The sequence below is a fragment of the Phyllobates terribilis genome, unplaced genomic scaffold (genome assembly GCF_046119375.1).
Source record: "Phyllobates terribilis strain yellow unplaced genomic scaffold, ASM4611937v1 Scaffold_8__6_contigs__length_399053987, whole genome shotgun sequence".
In the NCBI taxonomy this organism is placed as follows: domain Eukaryota; kingdom Metazoa; phylum Chordata; class Amphibia; order Anura; family Dendrobatidae; genus Phyllobates; species Phyllobates terribilis.
In genome coordinates this window covers 160,520,927-160,546,543 of record NW_027362768.1, presented here as the reverse complement: position 1 = coordinate 160,546,543, position 25,617 = coordinate 160,520,927, and the positions used below count along the sequence as shown (strand labels likewise).

The following is a 25,617-nucleotide window of genomic DNA, read 5'->3' as shown; positions in this document are numbered from 1 at the left end:
CCTTCCTAGTCTCTCCTCGGATCACTGAGTCATCAAGTCGTCGTACATCCGAGGTCTGACTTGGTGAGGCCCCTAGTTACATTCATCCGAGCTCTCCTCGGACCACAGCACAGTGGTTCCACCCCCCAGCCCGTTACATTCACATCCTGATCGTCTTGCATAACTGTCCTCCACCGATGGTTCCCATCCTGATCATTGTCCTAAAAACTGCTAACACTGATTACACAAGAACCACAAGACGGATTTCTTCACATCAGGTATCATATTAATCAGTGCAGCAGCCCCAACATGACAATACCTGTAGTTTACTTAGCAAAATCCTGCTGACAGGTTCACCCTAAAGCACCATTGATACAAGTGAAGAGGTTTTACATACAAAATACATATATAAATGACAGTCAACAAACTAACATTGACAGGCTGGTACAGAAAGGAGAGGATCATTCCCTCTAGAGATTACAATCTCCAGGGTAATGGGGAAGGAGACAGTACGTCGGGGATTGATTTAGAATTGAGCTTAAATTAGAGCAGACTATATGTCTCACCTGATAAATTACCGTTATAAAACAATCTTCGACACAGATTAGAATTGACATTCGTGTTCTTCACTTTTCTATTCCCCAAATGTCTTTGTTATCGGAAAAAAAAATTTCTCTTCAATGACTATATATTAATATTTGCCGTCCCCATTTTATTATGGCGGGCGAGCGCTATTGGTCTGGTCAGTGATAATTAGTGTAGCATTATAGCAATGTACGTTTCAGAGGTGACGTTCTGCGTGCTAAGTAATCATCTGCACCTTCTAATCAAATATAGATGTAATAATTCTGGTGCCTGGAGTGAATCCCAATTGCAGTGGCTGAGGACGCTGGTGTGCACATGGTCTCTCCGGTTAGGAGGTAATCTGCTTTCTATTTAGCAGCTGTTACTTGCAGATAGTTTCTTAGTTGTAAATATTTAGGGTGATTTAAGGAGGGTGTGGGACAGGGGGCGCTGGAAACCTTTTTGTTCCATCGATTGTTTAGACTGTACCTGTACTGTGACGAGAGACGGTGCATTGGAAGATCGTACAGACGTCGCCACAACCCACAGGTAACGACTGCAGCTCACGACTTCTTCCTCTTTTCCTAATATTTGTAGCATAATTGTAACTGGTTGGATTGACTTCAAAGCAACAAATATTCTGTGATTGCATTGGAAAACCATTTCATCCAAAAGTCTTACATTGTTTTAATCTGTTTCTTAATTTATATTAGAAAAGCCGGGTACAGCAAATATGACTGCTATTATAGGCGTTGTCATCTGCTTTTCTACAGTTCAGAATGACTAATAATATTATATAATATTTAATATATGTTTCATATATATATATACATTATATATATTTATTTTAATAATAAACGAAAAGTAGTATCAGCTGGAGTTGTATCGTTCATAATTACTTTTACTTTATAGTAGAAGAAGGTTGGGTGATAGATTCTTGTTACATCATTGAATTATGAGGTTTAGAAATGAAAAATTTTACAACTTTCTAATATGCCATCATTTGCAATTTATTGAAGTCACTTTTCTTGTTTTTGTCTTCTGGTATTTGTTGACGTTTTTTGCACCAAAATGGTTCATGAATTGTTTGTCTGATCCCATTCAACATTTACCAATAGTGTTGGACTTGCTTAAAAATTTTGGTTCTTATTCTAGGTTTAAAATCAATGTTAAAAAGTGTGAAATACTCCCATTAACCGAGAAGGGAATAAAACTCGGCCCAAATGGGTCTTTAAATGGTATATCCCTAGCACCCTCACATATCACCTACCTGGGTATTAAAATAGGTCGCTCCTTTTCATTTATATACACCTTAAACTATCCCCCCTTATAAAAAAAATCATTAGCCAATTAAAGTCATGGCAAGATTTGCCCTTATCTTTTATGGGTTGGGCACATTTGATAAAAATGATTAGTACAGCCAGGATTATGTATCAATTACGAACCTTACCATTACTCCTGAAACAATCTGACGTAACTATACTCAATATCTAGAGGGGAAAACGTCCTGGGATTAGTCTGAACAAACTTATGGCTTCCAAAGACGACGGAGGCATTCACTTTCCAAGCATCAGAATTTACAATCTTGCCTGCCTCTTTCGTTACATAATAGACTGGTTCCACAAGAGACATACGTATTCTGACTACACGTTGGGAGCCGATTATGCATACCCCTGTAACTTAACTGCCCTCCTTCATTCTCGACTTACCTCTTTACCCCTGACAGTTAAAAAGTCAACGATCCTTAGGGAAACTATTTCCGCATAGAAGGCAGGAAAAAATATGGCCTTTTCTTCAGAATCTCATAAGTACCTTCGGATATGGCAAAACCCAAAATTCCCCCAGGGTGGTGAAAATAAACTATTTTTGAAATAGCAGCAGGCAGGTGTAGACGATGTATCTCATCTTTTCCATCCAACTGAGCAGAGATGGTGTTCGGAAAGATATGACCTACCTCCCCAACATTATTTCCAATATGAACAAATCAAACTCTCCATTATGGACAATTTGAAAGATGTTACCTTTTGAGGTTTCCCAAAATGAGTTGGATGTCATTTTGCTATCTCTAATGGGTATCCCTTCAATATCTGTTCTTTATTCTGCAATGAGGTCTAATCTAATGGGGGTGCACCCGGACATTTTTTTTAAATATTGGAGGCAACATTTGGAGGATGTGGAGATTCCTGATAAGGTCAGGACAGGTTGGAATTTATTTAGAAAACACAATATAAATGAAGCGTGGAGAGAAACTAAGTATAAAACTATGCATGGGGCCATTTATGCCTTTAACCGCTTCGCGACGGCCCACTGTAGATAAACGTCGGCGCTTGCTGGGCTCTGTGCAGCGCCGATGTTTAAAAATGGTGGGTGGTCCCGCAGCGCTCAGGACCCCCAGGGTCCTGCAAGCACTGCGATTCCGGTGCAGAGCGTTAGCTCTGACAGGGGACATCATCGGGACCTGATTGGATCAGGTCCCAATGATGTTAACCCTTTGCTATGTTCTATATGCCGCGATCTATAGTGATCGCGGCATATAGAAGATAGACAGAGGAGAGGGGGTCGTCTTACTTACCTCTCCGACGACCCCTGATACCTTCCAGGACCTAGCGTTGCTATGGCAGCTGGAGGTCACATGACCGCCTCCAGATCTGCCATATATGGTGTCCTGCCAGGCTCAGCCTGCAGCTAAAGCCTGGCAGGACACACTGACTGTGAAACAGTCAGCAAAGATCTCATGTAATATAATACATGTCTATTACATTACATGAGATCAGTGATCAGAAAAATAAAAATTAATGTCTCATACAGGGACTAAGTAAAAATGTAAAAAAAATGTTTTTAAACTGTTAAAAAAAATCACAAAATAAATAAAAATAAATAAATAAAATATTAAACCAATAAATCCGTATATTTATGAAAAAACCAAAAAAAGTACACATATTTGGTATCGCCGCGTCCGAAAAAACCCGATCTATAAGACTGTCACACTAATTAACTCCTTCTGTGCACACCGTAATAAAAATAAATAAAAAACGGAGCAAAAAAATATGCTTTTTCATCATATCGCCAAACAAAAAGTGGAAAAAAATGCGATCAAAAAGCAAAATGGAAATAAAAATGGTACCGCTGAAAACGTCATCATGTTCCGCAAAAAAAAAAAGCCGCCATACAGCTCCATCAGCCGAAAAATAAAAAAGTTATAGCGCTCAGAATAATTTTCTATAAAATTGTTTTATTGTGTAAAAGCGCCAAAACATAAAAAAAATATACAGTAAGTGTAGTATCGCTGTAAACGTACTGACCCGAAGAATAACGTTGCCTGATCACTTTTACCACACGTGGAACGGCATAAAAAAACCCTCAAAAAACAATTCCTGAATTGTTGGTTTTTGTTAATTTTACCTCCCCAAAAACGGAATAGAAAGCGATCAAAAAATGTCACGTACCCAAAAATGGTACCAATAAAAATGTCAACTCGTCCCGCAAAAAACAAGCCATCACATGACTCTGTCGGCCGAAATATGGAAAAATTATAGCTCTCAAAATATGGCGATGCAAAAACTAGATTTTGCAATAAAAAGCGTCTCTTAGTGTGTGACAGCTGTCAGTCATAAAAACCCGATATAAATCTGGTATCTCTGTAATCGCACCGACCCGAAGAATAAAGTAATCTCATCACTTATACCGCACGATGAACGGCATAAAAAATAAATAAAACCAATTCTTCACCTGCTATTGATTTGTTTATTATGTCTCCCAAAGATCGCAGTAAGGCTCTGCTCACATTTATCCTGCGCTCTGCGCTAAGCGCTTACACCAGAGTTTCCGTGTAAATCTCTGAAATATGTGATTTAGACGGAACCCATGACGGAAGATTCCCTGTAATGAGGCAGATATAGGCCACTGTGGATGCCATCTGGCCTGTGATCCCACGGTGTCATTTGTTTTAGGCGTGCATAAAAGTGCGGATGGCCACAGTTTTGTGCACTTCTGAAAAAAAGGACACTGCTAAACAGAGGCCAGACGGAGTCCAGAGTAACTCTGCTGCCTCATTACAGTGAATGGATCCCGCAGGGGTTTCATCTGAATTATATCACTTGGAAATTTAGATGGAAACCCCGATGTAAGTGCTCAGCCTAGAGCGCCGGATAAATATTACGTAAAATGTTCCCAATAAAAGCTTCAACTCAGTCCTCAAAAAAAGCTAGTCCCCACTCAGGTCCGTCATCTGTTAAAAATATAAGGGACTTCCAAGTTACTGGTAGCAGAAAGGCTCTGGAAAAGCGAAATGGCCCTTGCCCCCCAAAATAAATTCAGAAAATTTTGTGCTCCCAAATCCAAATGCCTATTCTACAATAATTTGTTCTCCAATTGTCAAATAGCGCTCTGTCCCCCCCAGATCTCGCCGTATGGCTGAGCGGTACGATACAGCCACATATGGGGTATTGCCACTTTTAGAAGAAATTGTGTGACACATTTTGGCACCATTTTTACCCATTGCCCTGTGTGAAAATGTAAAATCTGAGGATAAAACATTTTTTTGTGGTAAAAATATAATTATGCTTTTTTCACTGCCCAATGGTATAAATTTAAAAAATACTCACTACTTCCCTAGATGAATTCCTTGAGAGGTGTAGTTTACAATATGGGGTCACTTGTGGGGGTTTCTGCTGTTTCGGCATGTCAGCGACTCTTCAAATGTGACATGGTGTCTGCTGCCTATCCCAGCCAACAAAAGCGCTCCTTTCTCTTCTGAACCCTGCCGTACACCAAAGCAGTGGTTTTCCCCCACATATGGGGTATCGGCGTACTCAGGAGAAATTGCACAACAAATTTCATGGTGCAATTTCTCCTGTTACCCTTATGATAATGCAAAATTAGGGAATGAAAAACATTTTTTGTGGGAAAAATGTGAAAATTTTATTTTTACGGCTCAATATTATAAACTTCTGTGAAGCACCTTGGGGTTCAAGGTGCTCACCACACGTCTAGATAAGTTCCCTAAGGGGTCTAGTTTCCAAAATGGTGTCACTTGTGGGGGGTTTCCACTGTTTAGGCACATCAGGGGCTCCCCAAATGCAACATGGCGTCCGCTGATTATTCAAACAAATTTTACATTCAAAAAGTCAAATACGCTCCTTCCCTTTCAAACCCTGCCGTGTGCCCAAACAGTGGTTTGCCTCCACATATGGGGTATCAACGTGTTCAGGAGAAATTGCACAACAAATTTCATCGTGCAATTTATCCTATTGCCCTTATGATAATGCAAAATTAAGGGATGAAAAACTTTTTTGTGGGAAAAATGTGAAAATTTTATTTTTAAAGCTCATTATTATAAACTTCTGTGAAGCACCTTGGGGTTCAAAGTGCTCACCACACATCTAGATAAGTTCCCTAAGGGGTCTAGTTTCCAAAATGGTGTCACTTGTGGGGGGTTTCCACTGTTTAGGAACATCAGGAGCTCTCCAAATGCAACATGGCGTCTGCTAATTATTCAAACAAATTTTACATTCAAAAAGTCAAATGGCGCTCCTTCCCTTCCGAACCCTGCAGTGCGCCAAAACAGTGGTTTTCCCTCACATATGGGGTCCATTTTTTCCTGTTACCCCTGCGAAAATAAAAAAAATTAGGTATAAAGTAACATTTTTGTGAAAAAAGTTAAATGTTAATTTTTTTCTTCCACATTCCAAAAATTCCTGTGAAGCACCTGAAGGGTTAATAAAGTTCTTGAATGTGGTTTTGAGCACCTTGAGGGGTGCAGTTTTTAGAATGGTGTCACTTTTGGGTATTTTCTGTCATAAAGGCCCCTCAAAGTGACTTCAAATATGATGTGGTCTCTAAAAAAATGTTTTTGTAAATTTTGTTGTAAAAATGAGAAATCGCTGGTCAACTTTTAACCCTTATAGCTCCCTAACAAAAAAAAATTTTGGTTCCAAAATTGTGCTCATGTAAAGTAGACATGTGGGAAATGTTATTTATTAACTATTTTGTGTGACATATCGCTCTGATTTAAGGGCATGAAAATTCAAAGTTTGAAAATTGCAAAATTTTCTAAATTTTCACCAAATTTCCGATTTTTTCACAAATAAATGCAAGTGATATTGAAGAAATTTTACCACTATCATGAAGTACAATATGTCATGAAAAAAACAGTCTCAGAATCAGGGGAATCCGTTGAAGCGTTCCAGAGTAATTACTTCATAAAGTGACAGTGGTCAGAATTGAAAAAATTGGCCCGGTCACGAAGGCAAAAACAGGCTCTGGTGCGAAGTGGTTAACATACCTAAAAAAGATCCACTATCAAATAGGCTAACTGCATGTCCTAAATGCCACCTTCCATGTTCAGACCTCATTCATGGCCTTTGGTCATGCCCTGCGTCAGTTTCATATTGGGGACAGGTGTCAGATATAATTAACACCATTTGGGGTCCAGGATATACCCTCTCTCCTTATCTAGCCTTGTTGCACTTCTGGAGTAACACAGAGAACCCTGGTGGGAAGATAGGAGGCCCACCCAAATTTCTCCACACCCTGCTTATACTGGCAAAAAAACAGTTACTTAAATATTGGCTAGACCCCAACACTACCCCCCATTGTTGAATTGGCAGCTCAAATTAAATATTTTATGGGAGTGGAGCAACAAGACGCCCTTAGTAATAAGGAAACGCAAGCTGGCAAATTTCTTCCAAAATGGAAGCAGTTTATTGTGAACTGTTGCTCACTACATGAGAAAAAGAAAATGGTGGACCCCTTCACTTCTACAGCTTGGTACATACTGGAGGATCTTAACAATAGCCTGGGACCACTATGCTTAAATTAAAGGAAGGGAAGAAAGAGTAGGGTAGAGAAATCATTAGGTAAGGGTTTATAGCATGAGTATAGAAGGATTACGTCATCAGAATGGCTTCAATAAGATAAAAGATCAGCTAGATTTTATGTCAGCTTAGTTTTAAATTTATATGGTTCTTAATTCTTGTATTATTTTTATTACCAGTCAATCCTATGAGCAATGTCATTATCTGCCCAGTCTGCTTACGGGTATCTGATTATTGTCTTTAATCTGGTTTGTTCTTATGTTTTATGAAACTACCAATATAAAATTATATATTTAACCCCTTTACAGCCTGGGGAGTAATAGTACGCACTAGGCTGTCACCCCCTGTTCAGCGCGGGCTCCGGCGCTGAGCCCACACTGAACCGGGCACATGTCAGCTGATTATTACAGCTGACATGTGCCCACAACAGCGTGGAATCGCGATCCACCCGCGGCTGTTAACATGTTAAATGGCGCTGTCAATCTCTGACAGCGGCATTTAACAGAGCCGCGCCGGAAGCGCGTCACTTACCCAGCCCATCGGTGACCCCGTCACGTGATCGCGGGTCACTGATGGGTGGGCATGACAACCCTGGGTCTGCAGCAGACCCCAGTGGTTGTCATGTACTGATTGCTATGAGCGCCACCTAGTGGTCAGCGCTCATAGCACAGGAGCATTTCTGCTACATAGAGGTGATCTGCTCATAACCTCTATGTAGCAGAGGCGATCGGACAGTTGCTGCTTCTATAGTCTCTTATGGAGACTATAGAAGTATGCAAAAAGTGTAAAAAGAATGTTTTTAAAAATATGAAAAAAATATAAACGTTTAAATCAACCCCCTTTCACCCCATTCAAAATAAAATAATAAAAAAAAAACCAAATACACATATTTGGTATTGCCGAGTTCAGAATCGCCTGATCTATCAATATAAAAGAAGAATTAATCCAATCGGTAAACAGCGTAACGAGAAAAAAAATTCTAAACGCCAGAATTACGTTTCTTGGTCGCCGCAACATTGCAATAAAATGCTATAACGGGTGAGCGAAACATCAAATCTACCCCAAAATGGTTTCAATAAAAACTTCAGCTCGGAAAAAATAAGCCCTCACCCGGCCCCAGATCCCGAAAAGTGGAGACTCTACGGGTCTTGGAAAACGGCGCCATTTTTTTTTCTTTTACCAAACTTTGGTTTTTCTTTTAACCACTTAAATAAAAAAGAACGTATACATGTTTGGTATCTACGAACTCATAATGACCTGGAGAATAAGAATGGCAAGTCAGTTTTAGCATTCAGTGAACGTGGTAAAAAAAACAAAACATCTGTGGTATTGCACTTTTTTGCAATTTCACCGCACTTGGAATTTTTTTCCCGTTTTCCCGTACATGATATGGTAAAACCAGTAATGTTGTTCAAAAGTACAACTTGTCCCACAAAAAAATGAGCCCTCACATGGCCATATTGACCAAAAAATAAAAATGCTATGGCTCTGGGAACAAGGGGAACAAAAAACAAAAATGGAAAATCACAGGGTCCTTAAGGGGTTAAAAATAAATGGTTCATGAATTTGGCTTAAATTTTTTTTTATTTTTTTTTGTCGCAATTTTTTTTAAAAAGTTTCTAAAGTGCACTGAATTAAAAACTCTTCCAGAAACTTTACTGAGGGGGAAAACTAGAGTGAGATGCGCAGGTAAAAAAAGCAAAAACCTTTAGTAAAAGTCACATTTCATGAATCTGTCTAAAACAAGAGTGGGGAACATTTTTTCTGCCAGGGGCCATTTGTTTAGTGTGAAATTATGTCCAATTTGCTCTTTTTCAGTTTTTTTTTGTGTTGTTCGAATACACGCAGAGGAAGTAAACATGTGTATAACAAAACGTGTAATTGCAATAATTTTCTGGGAGAAATATTTCATTTTCTGGAACAATTTCAAGGGTGACAACACTTTCGGCCATGAATGTGTATTACATTGCATGTCTCCTCCCAGTGGGAAAATGATCACTGCTCATGTTACATTTTATAGGGCTCAATCAGTGGGAGATCTGAATTATATACATCACACAGGAGACACTGAGACTGCTCTATACATCACTTAGGAGACGCTGGGGCTGAAACACATACATCACAGGAAATCCTGGGGTTGCTGCATATGCATCACCTAGCAGACGCTGGAGCATAAACATATAGCAGATGCTGGGGCTGCAGCATATTTTTCACATTGGTGATGTTGAGGGTGGACCGCATACATCACATAACAGATACTGGGACTGCTGTATGTACATCACATTTTAATGGCAGAGTTTTTAAGGGAATTTGCTCCAAATTTAAAATGGCAGTCCTCACTGTGAAGTCGTAGATTGTTTTATTGCCAATTTTTGTGTGTCCGTGTGTGTAGGGAGTGGGGTTTTGGAGGGATCACTGATTATCGCCACTATTCTACACATTTGTCCTATCTTCGGTTGCAGTTACAACTCGTTGTTGTGTGTTAAGATCCCGTGCACAATAGGTAAAAGTGACGTGCCCATATGTACAGGGAAGCAGCGAGATGGCTGTCATCCGAATGAGTGTTCCGTGGAATGGAATTGTCCTGGGTAGTGCATTCGAGAGAATTGGCGCAGCACTGAAGCATACATGTAGACTGGAATGGGAGGTTTGGAGTATTGAGGATGTTAGTTTTAGGGACTGAGGGCACAGAGATGAGGGCGGAGATATAAGTGGTGCAGAACTGTGGAGAGGTTTGTGGGTGAGAGTATGTATTGTATTTTGTAGCGGATGGGTAACCAGTGCAATGACTGGCACAGGGTGGAGGCATTGGTGTAGCGGTTGGAGAGGAATATGATCCTGGCTGCTGCATTCAGGACAGATTGGAGAGGAGAGTTCAGTAAGCAGGAGACTGATTAGTAGAGAGTTACAATAGGCCAGATAAGAATGAATAGGAGTAACAATAAGAGTTTTTCCAGAATGAAAGGTAAGAAAAGGTTGAATTCTAGAGATGTTTTTGAGATGCATGTGATATACTTTGTAAATGCATCAGCTTGTTGCTCCGAGATACAGAACATGTCAGAGATGGAAAAGGGAGAATTGTTGGGTCCATTAGTCTCATATCCATCCCGGGTGAGAATTGTGGGGTTTCTCATCATCTCTGCAGAAGTTGTATCAATCCTCCCTGTACCTGACGTCTGCAGAGCTGAAACGACTACACTTAACATTTTATTCAACTGGTGAACCCTAATTAATATTAAAGATAAAGACACAGAGGTTTAATAGAGATCCAGCCTGTAATTACATGAAGACCAATCCCCGGGAGTCTTACTCTCAGGTTTATTTCAGCCTTTTACCAGTTTGTGAGACAGCCGTGAGCGTGCATGTGATCTGAAAGGGGTGAAGGGAACAAGCCACAAGCTGCTGCACACGGACGAGACATGTTTATGGTCTTTGGTATTTTAATTACGGTACTTATCAAAAATGAAATAAAACTAAAGAGAGCAGCTGAGCATGCTTAATATCTGCCGCTGCCCACACGCAATATCTGCCGCTGCCCACACGCAATATCTGCCGCTGCCCACACGTATTATCTGCTGCTGCCCACACATAATATCTGCCGCTGCCCACACGTAATATCTGCCGCTGCCCACACGCAATATCTGCCGCTGCCCACACGCAATATCTGCCCACACATAATATTTGCCGCTGCCCACACGTAATATCTGCCGCTGCCCACATGCAATATCTGCCCACACGTAATATCTGCCGCTGCCCACACGTAATATCTGCCGCTGCCCACATGCAATATCTGCCCACACGTAATATCTGCCGCTGCCCACACGTAATATCTGCCGCTGCCCACATGCAATATCTGCCCACACGTAATATCTGCCGCTGCCCACACATAATATCTGCCGCTGCCCACACGTAATATCTGCCGCTGCCCACACATAATATCTGCCGCTGCCCACACTTAATATCTGCCGCTGCCCACACATAATATATGCCGATGCCCACACATAATATCTGCCGCTGCCCACACATAATATATGCCGATGCCCACACATAATATCTGCCGCTGCCCACACATAATATCTGCCGCTGCCCACACATAATATATGCCGATGCCCACACGTAATATCCGCTGCTGCCTACAGGTAATATCTACTGCTGCCCACACGTAATATCTGCCGCTGCCCACGCCGGAGATGTGTTTATCTTGTACGTTTCCTTCATTAACTCATCAGATTAAACCTCCTTTTATCAGTTTCCTTATTATTTGTTAATCCTCATTGAGCTAAACAAGCAGAACTCCAGACTTATCCATGTCACCTGCATTAATACATTGTATCAAACAATCAGGGAGAGATTTGTGCCGCTGTCAAGACTGGATAGAATTGTAGCAAACCCCTTGAAAATAGGGAGGAAGTGAAGCAAAAAATCTGATAGAAAGTTTAAGAACTTTTTATTATACAGTTGTATTATTTTACTTTACTGTAATACTGTTTTATATATTGAAATCCGTATTACCCACTTAATGACCCGTGTCAAAAGGTTCATTAAAGGAGTTGGCTCATGTTTGTAAATGGTTACATTTTGTAAAGTGCTTATAAATAATACTAAGGATAAAAATTTTGATGGGAGGAGGAGTGCTTATTTAACTCAGAATACAGCACACCAGAGAGTAAACTTATTTACACCAGCTTTATATACACTTTTAAGTATATAGAACACATGGCTTCCAAATGAAGCCACCTGAAGAATGAAGATGTTACTTCTTCTTAACCCTGAAGAGGTTAACAGAAGTGACATAAGACTGAATGTAATTTTGACGGTGCTGTGCATTATGTGCACTTTTTGCAGCAATTCTTCAGGCTTTCTCCACCTGAAAAAGACGTTGTGTGCTCATGGCCTAAAGCGATCTTGTACCCCAACAGTGGATTGATGTACCTGCAGATTTTAAACTTTTGTTGCTTTTTTCAGCTTTATCCATATATAACATTTCGTTTATTTCGTATAAATTATTTTTTTCCCAGGGCATGATTTACTTTAACCAACATTTGTCAGCAACTATGCTTTGCATTCCTTATTTGATGGGCAAAGCATGCCCACCCTTCAAACTTTATCTCTTTCATCAACAAAGGGACTCACTTTTTCTCTCTGCATTGTTTACTTTGTGTGTTTTGGAAAAAAACATGAACAGTATCTGCTGTTCCTGTGTTATTAATTTATTTAGATTGTGTCAATTTATGTTTGTGACTTAGATAGCAAACAAACCACTTTATATTAGCATTTAGTGCAAATATTCCAGTAAGGCTGTGTGCCCACGATGCGTTTTTTAAGTGTTTCCGCTGTGGCAAAAACGCTGCAGAAACACTTAAAAAATGCTTGGTAGAAAATCTGCCATGTTCCCCATTGATAATCCGCATGTGCTGTGCACATGCTGCAGAAATTTCTGCTGCGGATTATCATTGCGGAAAAAAACACAGCACTACCAATTATTTTGCGGAAGCGCTGCGTCTTCGCCGCCATTGACTTGCATTGAAACACATGGATTCCGCATCACTGGATCTGTACATGCTCATTCCATGTGTTCCAATGTGCGGATGGTACCCGGGTGTGGAGGACAGGAGACTCTCCTCCGGACCCGGGTACCATAGAACCTGTAAAAAAAGAATAAAATAAAAAATAAATATTATATTTACCTTCTGATGGCCCCCGCTGCGCTCGTCCTCCCATGCCGGCAGATCGCGGTGGACTGAAGGGCCTGCGCTGATGTCATAGTCATGTGACGGCAGGTCCTTCAGTGTAGCGTACCGCGAGCTGCCGGCAAGGGAGGACGGAGCGAAGCAAGACTGCGGGGGCCATCAGGGGGTAAGTATAGATTTATTTTTTTACATTCTCTCGGGTCACACTATATAAATCCATGCCGGTTGCATGGATTTATATAGTGTGACCAAGTTGTCAAGCACTTTCCAAGTGATGCTAAAATCGTTTGGAAAGCGCTTGTCAACCCGCATGCGGAAATGCATGTGAAGAACACCTCACTTCCTCTTATCCCTGGCAGGAAAACCTGTACAATCCGCATGTACAATCCGCATGCGTTTTTTCTGCCACGGAGATGCAGAAACGCTCAGGAAAAAATCCGGAGCATTTCTGCATCGTGGGCACCTAGCCTAATTTCAGATTTACTTACTTTTTCTTACAATTGTAGATAGATAAACGAGATATAGTTGCAATCAAAATAGTTAAATCCCCATTGAAAATTAGGGGTATTAGCATAATTAACAAACTTTCTGCTGTTTGCAATAAACCAATCAAACAAGAACAGTTTTAATAGCTCAACACAACTAATATAACAAGTGGTTTCTCCAAATTCAACAGCAAATGCCACTTTTTATGACTACTGCAGTTTCTAAATTATTATTCAACTCTTTTGTACTTAGTAAAGCCCCTCTAGCTGTTATGACCTGCTACAGATGTATTTCATAACAAGACACCAGCTCCTGGCAGGGTTCCTGAGGAATCTCAGCCCATTTCTCAAGGACAAGGGCATCCAGGCCACCAGTATTCTTAGGTTTGCTGCATCTGCCTTCTTAAAACCCCATATAAGATATTCTGTGGGGTTCTAGTGCTGTGACAGCCTCTGGAGAATCTTCCAGGATTTCTTTTGAAACTAAGCCTTTGCCCAAGCAACGACTTTGAGGTATGCTTGGGATCATGGTCCTTTTGGAATGTCCATTGATGCACAAGCTTCACCCCCATCACAGATGGCATGGCGTTTTCTTATTGTTTTAATCTTGTTCTTCACATGCTGCAGATTTCCAGAGCTAGAAGAAACAAAGAAGGAAAGAAAGAACCACCACCATGCTTCACTGTAGGCACAACGTTATTTTTAGAATACACTTCATTCTTCCTCCTCCAGGCATACCACTGATTTACAGCCAAAATAGTCCCAGTTTTTTTTCATTGCCCCACAGAATAGATTCCCAAAACTTCTGTGGCTTTTCTATATGAATTTGAGAGTACTGGAACTAACTTTTCTTATGCTTTTGGGTCAGTAGAGGTGTATGTCTCGGAGTTTGGGTATGGAGACCTTGCTGCAGGTTTTTTGCAGTCACTTGAGGTCTTCAAATCTAGTAACATTTCACTGGCGATAAAGACACAGGTCGTACATAGTCTTGTCTTTTCTATGAAACCTCAACGATAAAGAAACAAGAAAGAAGAAGAATCGACGCCTTCAAAATGTGGTGTTGGAGAAGGACATTATCAATTTCATAGATGGTGAGAAGAACAAACAGTTTAATTTTGGTATAAGTCAAGCCAGACATGTCACAAGAAGCAAGGATTACCAAGCTACGACTTGCCTACTTTGGACACATCATATGAAGAGAGCAATCACTGGAGAAGGAAATTGTGGTCAGAAGAATAAAAGCAACAAGGCGAAGAGGAAAACCAGCAACCCGATGGCTTGACACTGTCAAGATTACAACAGAGAGGACCCTGGTGGACCTATCTAGACTTGCACAAGATCACTCTTCCTACGGATCGTTCATCCATCAAGTCGCCATGGCTCAAGATCGAGCCTAAGGCCTTTAAATAAATAACTTTTAATAAATGAGGGATTTTATTAATTTACCGCATCAGAAATCTGGTGGCAGCCGGTGACGGCTTCCTCTTTCTGCCATGTCCAGTAGTGTAACCGATGTTCCTATAACTTTGAATTTGTTAATTCTGCCTCTAGGAGCATTTGATGTCTTAGTATCTTTTTGTACTCTTTTATTTATGTATACAAATCCTCTTAACTTTTTGGAAAACTTTCTTGACAACCCAAGAATATTAGTAGTGGCCATTGCCTATGAGAAATAGGCTAAGATTCTTCATAAACGCTGCCAGGAGCTGATGTATTTCGAAGCATCACATTCAAAGAAGGTCGCAACAGCCAATGATGCTCTACTAAGAACTTGTCATGAAGGGAATGGATAATTGTGAGACTGCATTAGCCATTAAAAGAAGAATTTGGAGAAACCACTCGTTATTATTAGTCGTGTTGAGCGATTTACATTATTCTTGATTGGTTTATTACAAAAAGCAGAAACTTTAATTTTGCTAATAAATATAATTTGGGATTGAATAATCTTGATTGCAACTGTAGATAGGGATGAGATAAAGAGAGAGATGAATAGATAGAATCGATCATTCTTGGTTGTTGCGATGAAAAAGTATACATGGGGTTTGGGAGTATTTTTCTTCATCATGATCCCCATCATCTTCTCACAGTCTTGTCTCTTCTCCCACAGGTCATGTAGTAGCGCAGGAATGTTTTGAAAATGGGAATTTTGGTTTTTATGAGGAACCTGCTGCTGGCTCTCTGCCTCTTCCTGGTGCTGGGCTTCCTCTATTACTCTGCCTGGAAGCTCCACCTTCTGCGCTGGGAGGATTCACGTAAGTCTCTACCTGTCTTCTTCTGTCTTGCTGCATCTTGACTGTCCATGATTCCCACTGCTGCACCTCTAGGCTTTCTCTTAGGGACAGCTGCTTCCCCCAGGACCCCCCATGTTTCTAATCGCTGTAAATCTTGGAAATTCTGATTATGCTACACTGTGAATCTTAGAACTTTTGTATAGCTGGGATTTATACACACTCGCTACAATATGGCATCCAGAAGAATCTGAAGTCACCGCTGCATCTGCTGTAGTAATGGCTGCTGGTGACGAAGATTTAGAGGTTGTCTTCTAGCTTCTGCTTTGCACTCTGTACCACTCTTTATGGTGACATTAGGGTTTGTATGGGTGGAATACAGAGACTGAAGAACCATCACAATCTAGGATTCATCCTCTGGTGGAGCTTCGGCAGCTTCAGTCATCTAGAGGTGTAATATATTCAACACTGGGAGATGATCATTGGAGTTTCCAGTTGTCGGACCTCCAGCACCAGACTACGATGGTTTATCTAATTGATGAGCCACCTATGCTATTCGTTGGAGAACCCCTTTAGACTTGTATGGTATTTAGGCTGGAGATGTCTGATCATTTTTGGGGTATTCCACAGCTAGGATCTATGCTGGTCCCGAGAAACGGCGTTTCTTTTCTCTTCCTACAATTTATGCAAAGTGACGGTGAAGACCTCGAGCGGTTTTGGTCTATAGGGAAAGAGGATAGTGGAGAGCTATGGAAGTTTGCACAATGATGAGTCCGGAGTTGGAGCATCTATGGGGAGGAGGGGTCCCGAAACAGGAAGGTGATTTATTTTTCCACCGATCTGGTCAAATATGAGCCCTTTAATAGCTATGGGCTGTGTTTGGTTCTCTACTGAATCTTGAGATGATCTCAGCTTTCTCAGTAATGGATAGAAATATGCCTTCAGTCCAGGGAGTCTTTATGGAAATTTCTGCAGCTAGAATTCTAATAAAGAGGGTAATCAATCAAAGAAATGGAAGGTTTCAGTGATGAGGAATGGCCAGGCGGAATAAAACGAGCCAGTATGCAAAAGTCTGCCTCCTGTGATCAGCCTATGAAAGTCTTGATTTCAAGGACAGTGCCACCCCACCTCGGGGGGGCTTCCCAACTTCTCGCCAGCTCTTTATGGCTTCACCTTCATGGATACTGCAGGAGCAGATTCATAAAGCTCTGATCATACAGGCAAAGCAAAAAGCGGTTCAAGCAGACAAAGGAAAGAATACATAAAACTCTGAATTCATTTACTTTACAGAAAGAGGAGAATGTCTAATAAACTTGTTCTGTATGTAGAGCTTAGCCCCCGTATAATGAGAACTTCAGCAATTTTCTAATATACATCATGTTTCATATCCTTACTTTTAGTGAGTGGGTTAATTTTTTTTCACCTGAACCTGCCCTGGCCTCATACTTCTCACAGCTGAAGATTTGTTCCTGTTGTATCCATTGTAGAAAATGCTCTGTAAATCAAATAGCCTAAACTCCAGACTAGCATAATTGACTTACACTGAAACACTGTCACAAAAAAATCATATACATAGTTACAGAGGAAAAGTCTACAAACCCCTGTTAAAATGCCAGGGTATTTTCATGTAACGATAATCACACCAAGAAGAATCTTTTCAGAACTTTTTCCACCTTTAATGTCACCCATAATCTCTTCTAGCTGATTGAAAAATTAACGAGTAAAAATAGAAACATGTAGAATTAAAATAACATGGTTACATTAATATTCACACCCTTAAACTAATACTGTGTTGAAGTCCACTTTTGAATTTTGACAGCATTCTTTCTTTCGGGTATGAGTCTTTCAGCATGGCACATATAGAATTGTCAATCTTTGCCCACTCGTGCTTGCAGAAGCTCCAATTATGTCAGATTGTGAGGGCATCTCCTGTGTACAGCGCCCTCTTCAGATCACTCACAGCTTTTCTGTTGGATTTAGGTCTGGGCCATTCCAAATCTTTGATCTTCTTCTGGTTATGCCATTCTTTTGTTGATTTGGAGGTCGCTTAGGGTTGTTGTCATGCTGAAAGGTGAAATTCCTCTTCATCTGCAGCTTTTTAGCAGAGGCTTGAAGGTTTTGATGTAAAATTGACTAATCCTAGGAACTGATCTTAATTCCCTCAACTTTGACTAAAGCCCCAGTTTCAACTACCAAAAAACAGCCTCAAAGCACAATGCTGCCTCCACGATGCCTTACTGTGGGTATGGTGTTCTTTTGATAATATGAAATACTTGTTTTGCATTAAACATAGCTTTTAGAATTATGGACAAAAAGTTCAACCTCATCAGGCCATAAATGTTTTCCCGTTTTCCCATGTGCCTTTGGCAGATTTTATGTAGGTTTTGGCAAAACAGCTGGCTTGGGAGTTTTTCTTTTGAAAGAAAAGGCTTCTGTCTTCCCACCCTATCCACAGGCCAGAGATACGAAGAATATGGGAGATTGTTATCATGTGCAGTACACAACCAGCACTTGCTACAAATTCCTACAGCTCCTTTAATGCTGCTGTAGGCCCATTGGCAGGCTCCAAAACCAATGTTCTTCTTGTCTTTGCATCAATTTGTGAGCGACCTCAAGTTCTATGTAATGTCACTGTTGTGCAAAATTTAAGCCACTCCTTGATGACGTCTTCACAGTATCCATGGTAGATCTAATGCTTGGGAAACTTTTTGTACCCTTCTCCTGACTGATAACTTTCAACAATGAGAGCCCTCTGCTGTATTGTAAGCTGTTTATGGACCATGTCTTTTTCTGTAAAATGCAACTAAGAAAATGTCAGGAAAATCCTCATAGAACAGCAAAACTTTATATTAGGGTAATCAGAATCGCTGTAAATGATGGCAGCTGTGTACTGACTACTATGTAACATGAGAGTAAATGTGATTGGCTAATTCTGAACACAATCACATCCCCAATTATAAGACTGTGTTCACACTTCTGCAATCACATTATTTTATTATTTTTATTTTTCCCCTCCAAATGATTTCAGTTTATTTCTTAATGGATTTATGTAGATTATACGGGACATTAAAGGTGGAAAAAGTTCTGAAATTATTTTTCTTGGTCTACTTTTTTTATATGACAAAAAACGGGTATTTTAGCAGAGGTGTGTAGACTTTTTAGACTGCATTACACTGAAAGATAATCATGATCTAGTGTTTGAAAGAGGATGAGAACAGAGACTCTCCCTAGCCAAAGTGACCTTCTCCAGAATGAGAAACTTTACCCCTTAGAAAGGCTTCTTACCCAGCCAATTAGTTTTCCTGCTTTGCACTGATTAGGGGTAAAAACCCTGAAAGACATGTTTGCAAATGGAGCTTCTGAATTGGCTAATTGTCTTTGTTATCCTATTCTTAGGATTCTTAGGTTTGTCAGGTGAAAACAAGTTATTACCTATCCACAGGATAGTTAAGACCCCCACCGATCATTAAGTTTTCACTTATATGCGGAAAGGTGATAACTTGTTTTCTCTGGACAACCCCTTTAAGTCATGTGGCAAGGCGCACTAAAGGGTCGATATTGACTTTTAGGATTGCACATCCAATAGGTTGCACAAAAGTTCTTGTTCTCTTCCTCTCTGAAGCGGCTACTTGCAGACAGCACGTGGACCCATAGGGTTTCATTCATCCATACATGTATATGGTTTAAAAATGGATCCGTGTGTCCTGTCCGTGATGCCCTATTGTCATCCATTTGGTGATGAGACTTGGCTAAAAAAATTCTTAGGGATCCATTAAAAAGGGTTGAAAATCAGAAGACATCTTTCACCTTAGTGTTCCATCTGTGTTTCATCCGTTTTTCACTGATCCATTCTAAAAGGATGATAAAAATAGAAATGGATGTGTGAATGGAGCCTTAGGATGGCGCTGGATTTGCTGTGGTTGTGGTGTGAAAAATAGAAAAGTATTATTCCTCTTTCTGCCACATTGTCTTAAAAGTTAGTACACACTGCTATATTACCACTAGATGGAGCTGCACACTGTGACATAACTGCTAGAAGAAGCTGCACGCTGCGACATTACCACTAGATGGAGCTGCACGCTGCGACATTACTACTAGATGGAGCTGCACGCTGCGACATTACTACTAGATGGAGCTGCACGCTGCGACATTACTACTAGATGGAGCTGCACGCTGCCACATTACTACTAGATGGAGCTGCACGCTGCCACATTACTACTAGATGGAGCTGCACGGTGCGACATTACTACTAGATGGAGCTGCACGCTGCCACATTACTACTAGATGGAGCTGCACGCTGCGACATTACTACTAGATGGAGCTGCATGCCGCCACATTACTATTAGATGGAGCTGCAAGCTGCGACATTACTACTAGATGGAGCTGCACGCTGCCACATTACTACTAGATGGAGCTGCACGCTGCGACATTACTACTAGAAGAAGCTGCATGCTGCCACATTACTACTAGATGGAGCTGCACGCTGCCACATTACTACTAGATGGAGCTGCACGCTGCGACATTGCTGCTAGAAGAAGCTGCACGCTGCGACATTACTACTAGATGGAGCTGCACCCTGCGACATTACTACTAGATGGAGCTGCACCCTGCGACATTACTACTAGATGGAGCTGCACGCTGCCACATTACTACTAGATGGAGCTGCACGCTGCGACATTACTACTAGATGGAGCTGCACGCTGCGACATTACTACTAGATGGAGCTGCACGCTGCCACATTACTACTAGATGGAGCTGCACGCTGCGACATTACTACTAGATGGAGCTGCACGCTGCGACATTACTACTAGATGGAGCTGCACGCTGCGACATTACTACTAGATGGAGCTGCACGCTGCGACATTACTACTAGATGGAGCTGCACGCTGCCACATTACTACTAGATGGAGCTGCACGCTGCGACATTACTACTAGATGGAGCTGCACGCTGCGACATTACTACTAGAAGAAGCTGCTCGCTGCGACATTACTACTAGAAGAAGCTGCACGCTGCGACATTACTACTAGATGGAGCTGCACGCTGCCACATTACTACTAGATGGAGCTGCACGCTGCGACATTACTACTAGATGGAGCTGCACGCTGCCACATTACTACTAGATGGAGCTGCACGCTGCGACATTACTACTAGAAGAAGCTGCACGCTGCGACATTACTACTAGAAGAAGCTGCACGCTGCCACATTACTGCTAGAAGAAGCTGCACGCTGCGACATTACTACTAGATGGAGCTGCACGCTGCGACATTACTACTAGATGGAGCTGCACGCTGTGACATTACTACTAGATGGAGCTGCACGCTGCGACATTACTACTAGATGGAGCTGCACGCTGCGACATTACTACTAGATGGAGCTGCATGCTGCCACATTACTACTAGATGGAGCTGCACGTTGCGACATTACTACTAGATGGAGCTGCACGCTGTGACATTACTACTAGAAGAAGCTGCACGCTGCCACATTACTACTAGATGGAGCTGCATGCTGCCACATTACTACTAGATGGAGCTACACGCTGCGACATTACTGCTAGAAGAAGCTGCACGCTGCCACATTACCACTAGATGGAGCTGCACGCTGCCACATTACTACTAGATGGAGCTGCACGCTGCGACATTACTATTAGATGGAGCTGCACGCTACCACATTACTACTAGATGGAGCTGCACGATGTGACATTACTACTAGAAGAAGCTGCACGCTGCGACATTACTACTAGATGGAGCTGCACGCTGAGACATTACTACTAGATGGAGCTGCACGCTGCCACATTACTACTAGATGGAGCTGCACGCTGCGACATTACTACTAGAAGAAGCTGCACGCTGCGACATTACTACTAGAAGGAGCTGCACGCTGCCACATTACTACTAGATGGAGATGCACGCTGCGACATTACTACTAGATGGAGCTGCACGCTGCGACATTACTACTAGATGGAGCTGCACGCTGTGTCATTACTACTAGAAAAAGCTGCACGCTGCCACATTACTACTAGATGGAGCTGCACGCTGCCACATTACTACTAGAAGAAGCTGCACGCTGCCACATTACTACTAGATGGAGCTGCACGCTGCGACATTACTACTAGAAGAAGCTGCACGCTGCGACATTACTACTAGATGGAGCTGCACGCTGCCACATTACTACTAGATGGAGCTGCACGCTGTGACATTACTACTAGATGGAGCTGCACGCTGCCACATTACTACTAGATGGAGCTGCACGCTGCGACATTACTACTAGATGGAGCTGCACGCTGCCACATTACTACTAGATGGAGCTGCACGCTGCGACATTACTACTAGAAGAAGCTGCACGCTGCGACATTACTACTAGAAGAAGCTGCACGCTGCCACATTACTACTAGATGGAGCTGCACGCTGCCACATTACTACTAGATGGAGCTGCACGCTGTGACATTACTACTAGAAGAAGCTGCACCCTGCGACATTACTACTAGATGGAGCTGCACGCTGTGACATTACTACTAGAAGAAGCTGCACGCTGCCACATTACTACTAGATGGAGCTGCACGCTGTGACATTACTACTAGAAGAAGCTGCACGCTGCCACATTACTACTAAATGGAGCTGCACGCTGCGACATTACTACTAGATGGAGCTGCATGCTGCGACATTACTACTAGATGGAGCTGCACGCTGCGACATTACTACTAGATGGAGCTGCACGCTGCCACATTACTACTAGATGGAGCTGCACGCTGCGACATTACTACTAGATGGAGATGCACGCTGCCACATTACTACTAGATGGAGCTGCACGCTGCGACATTACTACTAGAAGAAGCTGCATGCTGCGACATTACTACTAGAAGAAGCTGCACGCTGCCACATTACTACTAGATGGAGCTGCACGCTGTGACATTACTACTAGAAGAAGCTGCACCCTGCGACATTACTACTAGATGGAGCTGCACGCTGTGACATTACTACTAGAAGAAGCTGCATGCTGCGACATTACTACTAGAAGAAGCTGCACGCTGCCACATTACTACTAGATGGAGCTGCACGCTGTGACATTACTACTAGAAGAAGCTGCACCCTGCGACATTACTACTAGATGGAGCTGCACGCTGTGACATTACTACTAGAAGAAGCTGCACGCTGCCACATTACTACTAGATGGAGCTGCACGCTGTGACATTACTACTAGAAGAAGCTGCACGCTGCCACATTACTACTAAATGGAGCTGCACGCTGCGACATTACTACTAGATGGAGCTGCATGCTGCGACATTACTACTAGATGGAGCTGCACGCTGCGACATTACTACTAGATGGAGCTGCACGCTGCCACATTACTACTAGATGGAGCTGCACGCTGCGACATTACTACTAGATGGAGCTGCACGCTGCCACATTACTACTAGATGGAGCTGCACGCTGCGACATTACTACTAGATGGAGCTGCACGCTGCCACATTACTACTAGATGGAGCTGCACGCTGCGACATTACTACTAGAAGAAGCTGCATGCTGCCACATTACTACTAGATGGAGCTGCACGCTGCCACATTACTACTAGATGGAGCTGCACGCTGCGACATTACTGCTAGAAGAAGCTGCACGCTGCGACATTACTACTAGATGGAGATGCACCCTGCGACATTACTACTGGATGGAGCTGCACGCTGCGACATTACTACTAGATGGAGCTGCACGCTGCGACATTACTACTAGATGGAGCTGCACGCTGCAACATTACTACTAGATGGAGCTGCACGCTGCGACATTACTACTAGATGGAGCTGCACGCTGCGACATTACTACTAGAAGAAGCTGCTCGCTGCGACATTACTACTAGAAGAAGCTGCACGCTGCGACATTACTACTAGATGGAGCTGCACGCTGCGACATTACTACTAGATGGAGCTGCACGCTGCCACATTACTACTAGATGGAGCTGCACGCTGCCACATTACTACTAGATGGAGCTGCACGCTGCCACATTACTACTAGATGGAGCTGCACGCTGCGACATTACTACTAGATGGAGCTGCACGCTGCGACATTACTACTAGAAGAAGCTGCACGCTGCCACATTACTGCTAGAAGAAGCTGCACGCTGCGACATTACTACTAGATGGAGCTGCACGCTGCGACATTACTACTAGATGGAGCTGCACGCTGTGACATTACTACTAGATGGAGCTGCACGCTGCGACATTACTACTAGATGGAGCTGCACGCTGCGACATTACTGCTAGATGGAGCTGCACGCTGCCACATTACTACTAGATGGAGCTGCACGTTGCGACATTACTACTAGATGGAGCTGCACGCTGTGACATTACTACTAGAAGAAGCTGCACGCTGCCACATTACTACTAGATGGAGCTGCACGCTGTGACATTACTACTAGATGGAGCTGCACGCTGTGACATTAATACTAGATGGAGCTGCACGCTGCGACATTACTACTAGATGGAGCTGCACGCTGCGACATTACTACTAGATGGAGCTGCACGCTGCGACATTACTACTAGATGGAGCTGCACGCTGCCACATTACTACTAGATGGAGCTGCACGCTGCCACATTACTACTAGATGGAGCTGCACGCTGCGACATTACTACTAGATGGAGCTGCACGCTGCCACATTACTACTAGAAGAAGCTGCACCCTGCGACATTAGTACTAGATGGAGCTGCACGCTGCGACATTACTACTAGATGGAGCTGCACGCTGCGACATTACTACTAGAAGAAGCTGCACGCTGCGACATTACTACTAGATGGAGCTGCACGCTGCGACATTACTACTAGATGGAGCTGCACGCTGCGACATTACTACTAGATGGAGCTGCACGCTGCGACATTACTACTAGATGGAGCTGCACGCTGCCACATTACTACTAGATGGAGCTGCACGCTGCCACATTACTACTAGATGGAGCTGCACGCTGTGACATTACTACTAGATGGAGCTGCACGCTGCGACATTACTTCTAGATGGAGCTGCACGCTGCGACATTACTACTAGATGGAGCTGCACGCTGCGACATTACTACTAGATGGAGCTGCACGCTGCGACATTACTACTAGATGGAGCTGCACGCTGCGACATTACTACTAGATGGAGCTGCACGCTGCAACATTACTACTAGATGGAGCTGCACACTGCAAAATTACTACTAGATGGAGCTGCACGCTGCGACATTACTACTAGATGGAGCTGCACCCTGCGACATTACTACTAGATGGAGCTGCACGCTGCGACATTACTACTAGATGGAGCTGCACGCTGCGACATTACTACTAGATGGAGCTGCACGCTGCGACATTATTACTAGATGGAGCTGCACGCTGCCACATTACTACTAGATGGAGCTGCACGCTGTGACATTACTACTAGATGGAGCTGCATGCTGCAACATTACTACTAGATGGAGCTGCACACTGCGACATTACTACTAGATGGAGCTGCATGCTGCCACATTACTACTAGATGGAGCTGCACGCTGTGACATTACTACTAGATGGAGCTGCATGCTGCAACATTACTACTAGATGGAGCTGCACGCTGCGACATTACTACTAGAAGAAGCTGCACGCTGCCACATTACTACTAGATGGAGCTGCACGCTGCCACATTACCACTAGATGGAGCTGCACACTGCGACATTACTACTAGATGGAGCTGCACGCTGCAACATTACTACTAGATGGAGCTGCACGCTGTGACATTACTACTAGAAGAAGCTGCACGCTGCGACATTACTACTAGATGGAGCTGCACGCTGCGACATTACTGCTAGAAGAAGCTGCACGCTGCCACATTACCACTAGATGGAGCTGCACGCTGCCACATT

The 25,617-nt window shown here is 42.6% G+C and overlaps 1 protein-coding gene across 9 annotated transcripts in view; it reads left to right on the top strand.

Annotated features, from left to right (window-relative positions):
* ST3GAL3 (ST3 beta-galactoside alpha-2,3-sialyltransferase 3) overlaps positions 1-25,617 on the top strand; it is a 421,053-nt gene that overhangs the window by 97,389 nt on the left and 298,047 nt on the right. For 7 of the 9 annotated variants that reach the window (XM_073643621.1, XM_073643622.1, XM_073643625.1 and 4 more), the window contains one exon: positions 15,641-15,785. In XM_073643621.1, the coding sequence (XP_073499722.1) occupies positions 15,671-15,785 (115 nt within the window). In that variant the 5' untranslated portion in view covers positions 15,641-15,670. Of the gene's footprint in view, positions 1-876; positions 900-1,003; positions 1,093-15,640; positions 15,786-25,617 lie in introns of those variants that run through there. The other 2 variants (XM_073643624.1, XM_073643623.1) reach the window with 2 other exon arrangements.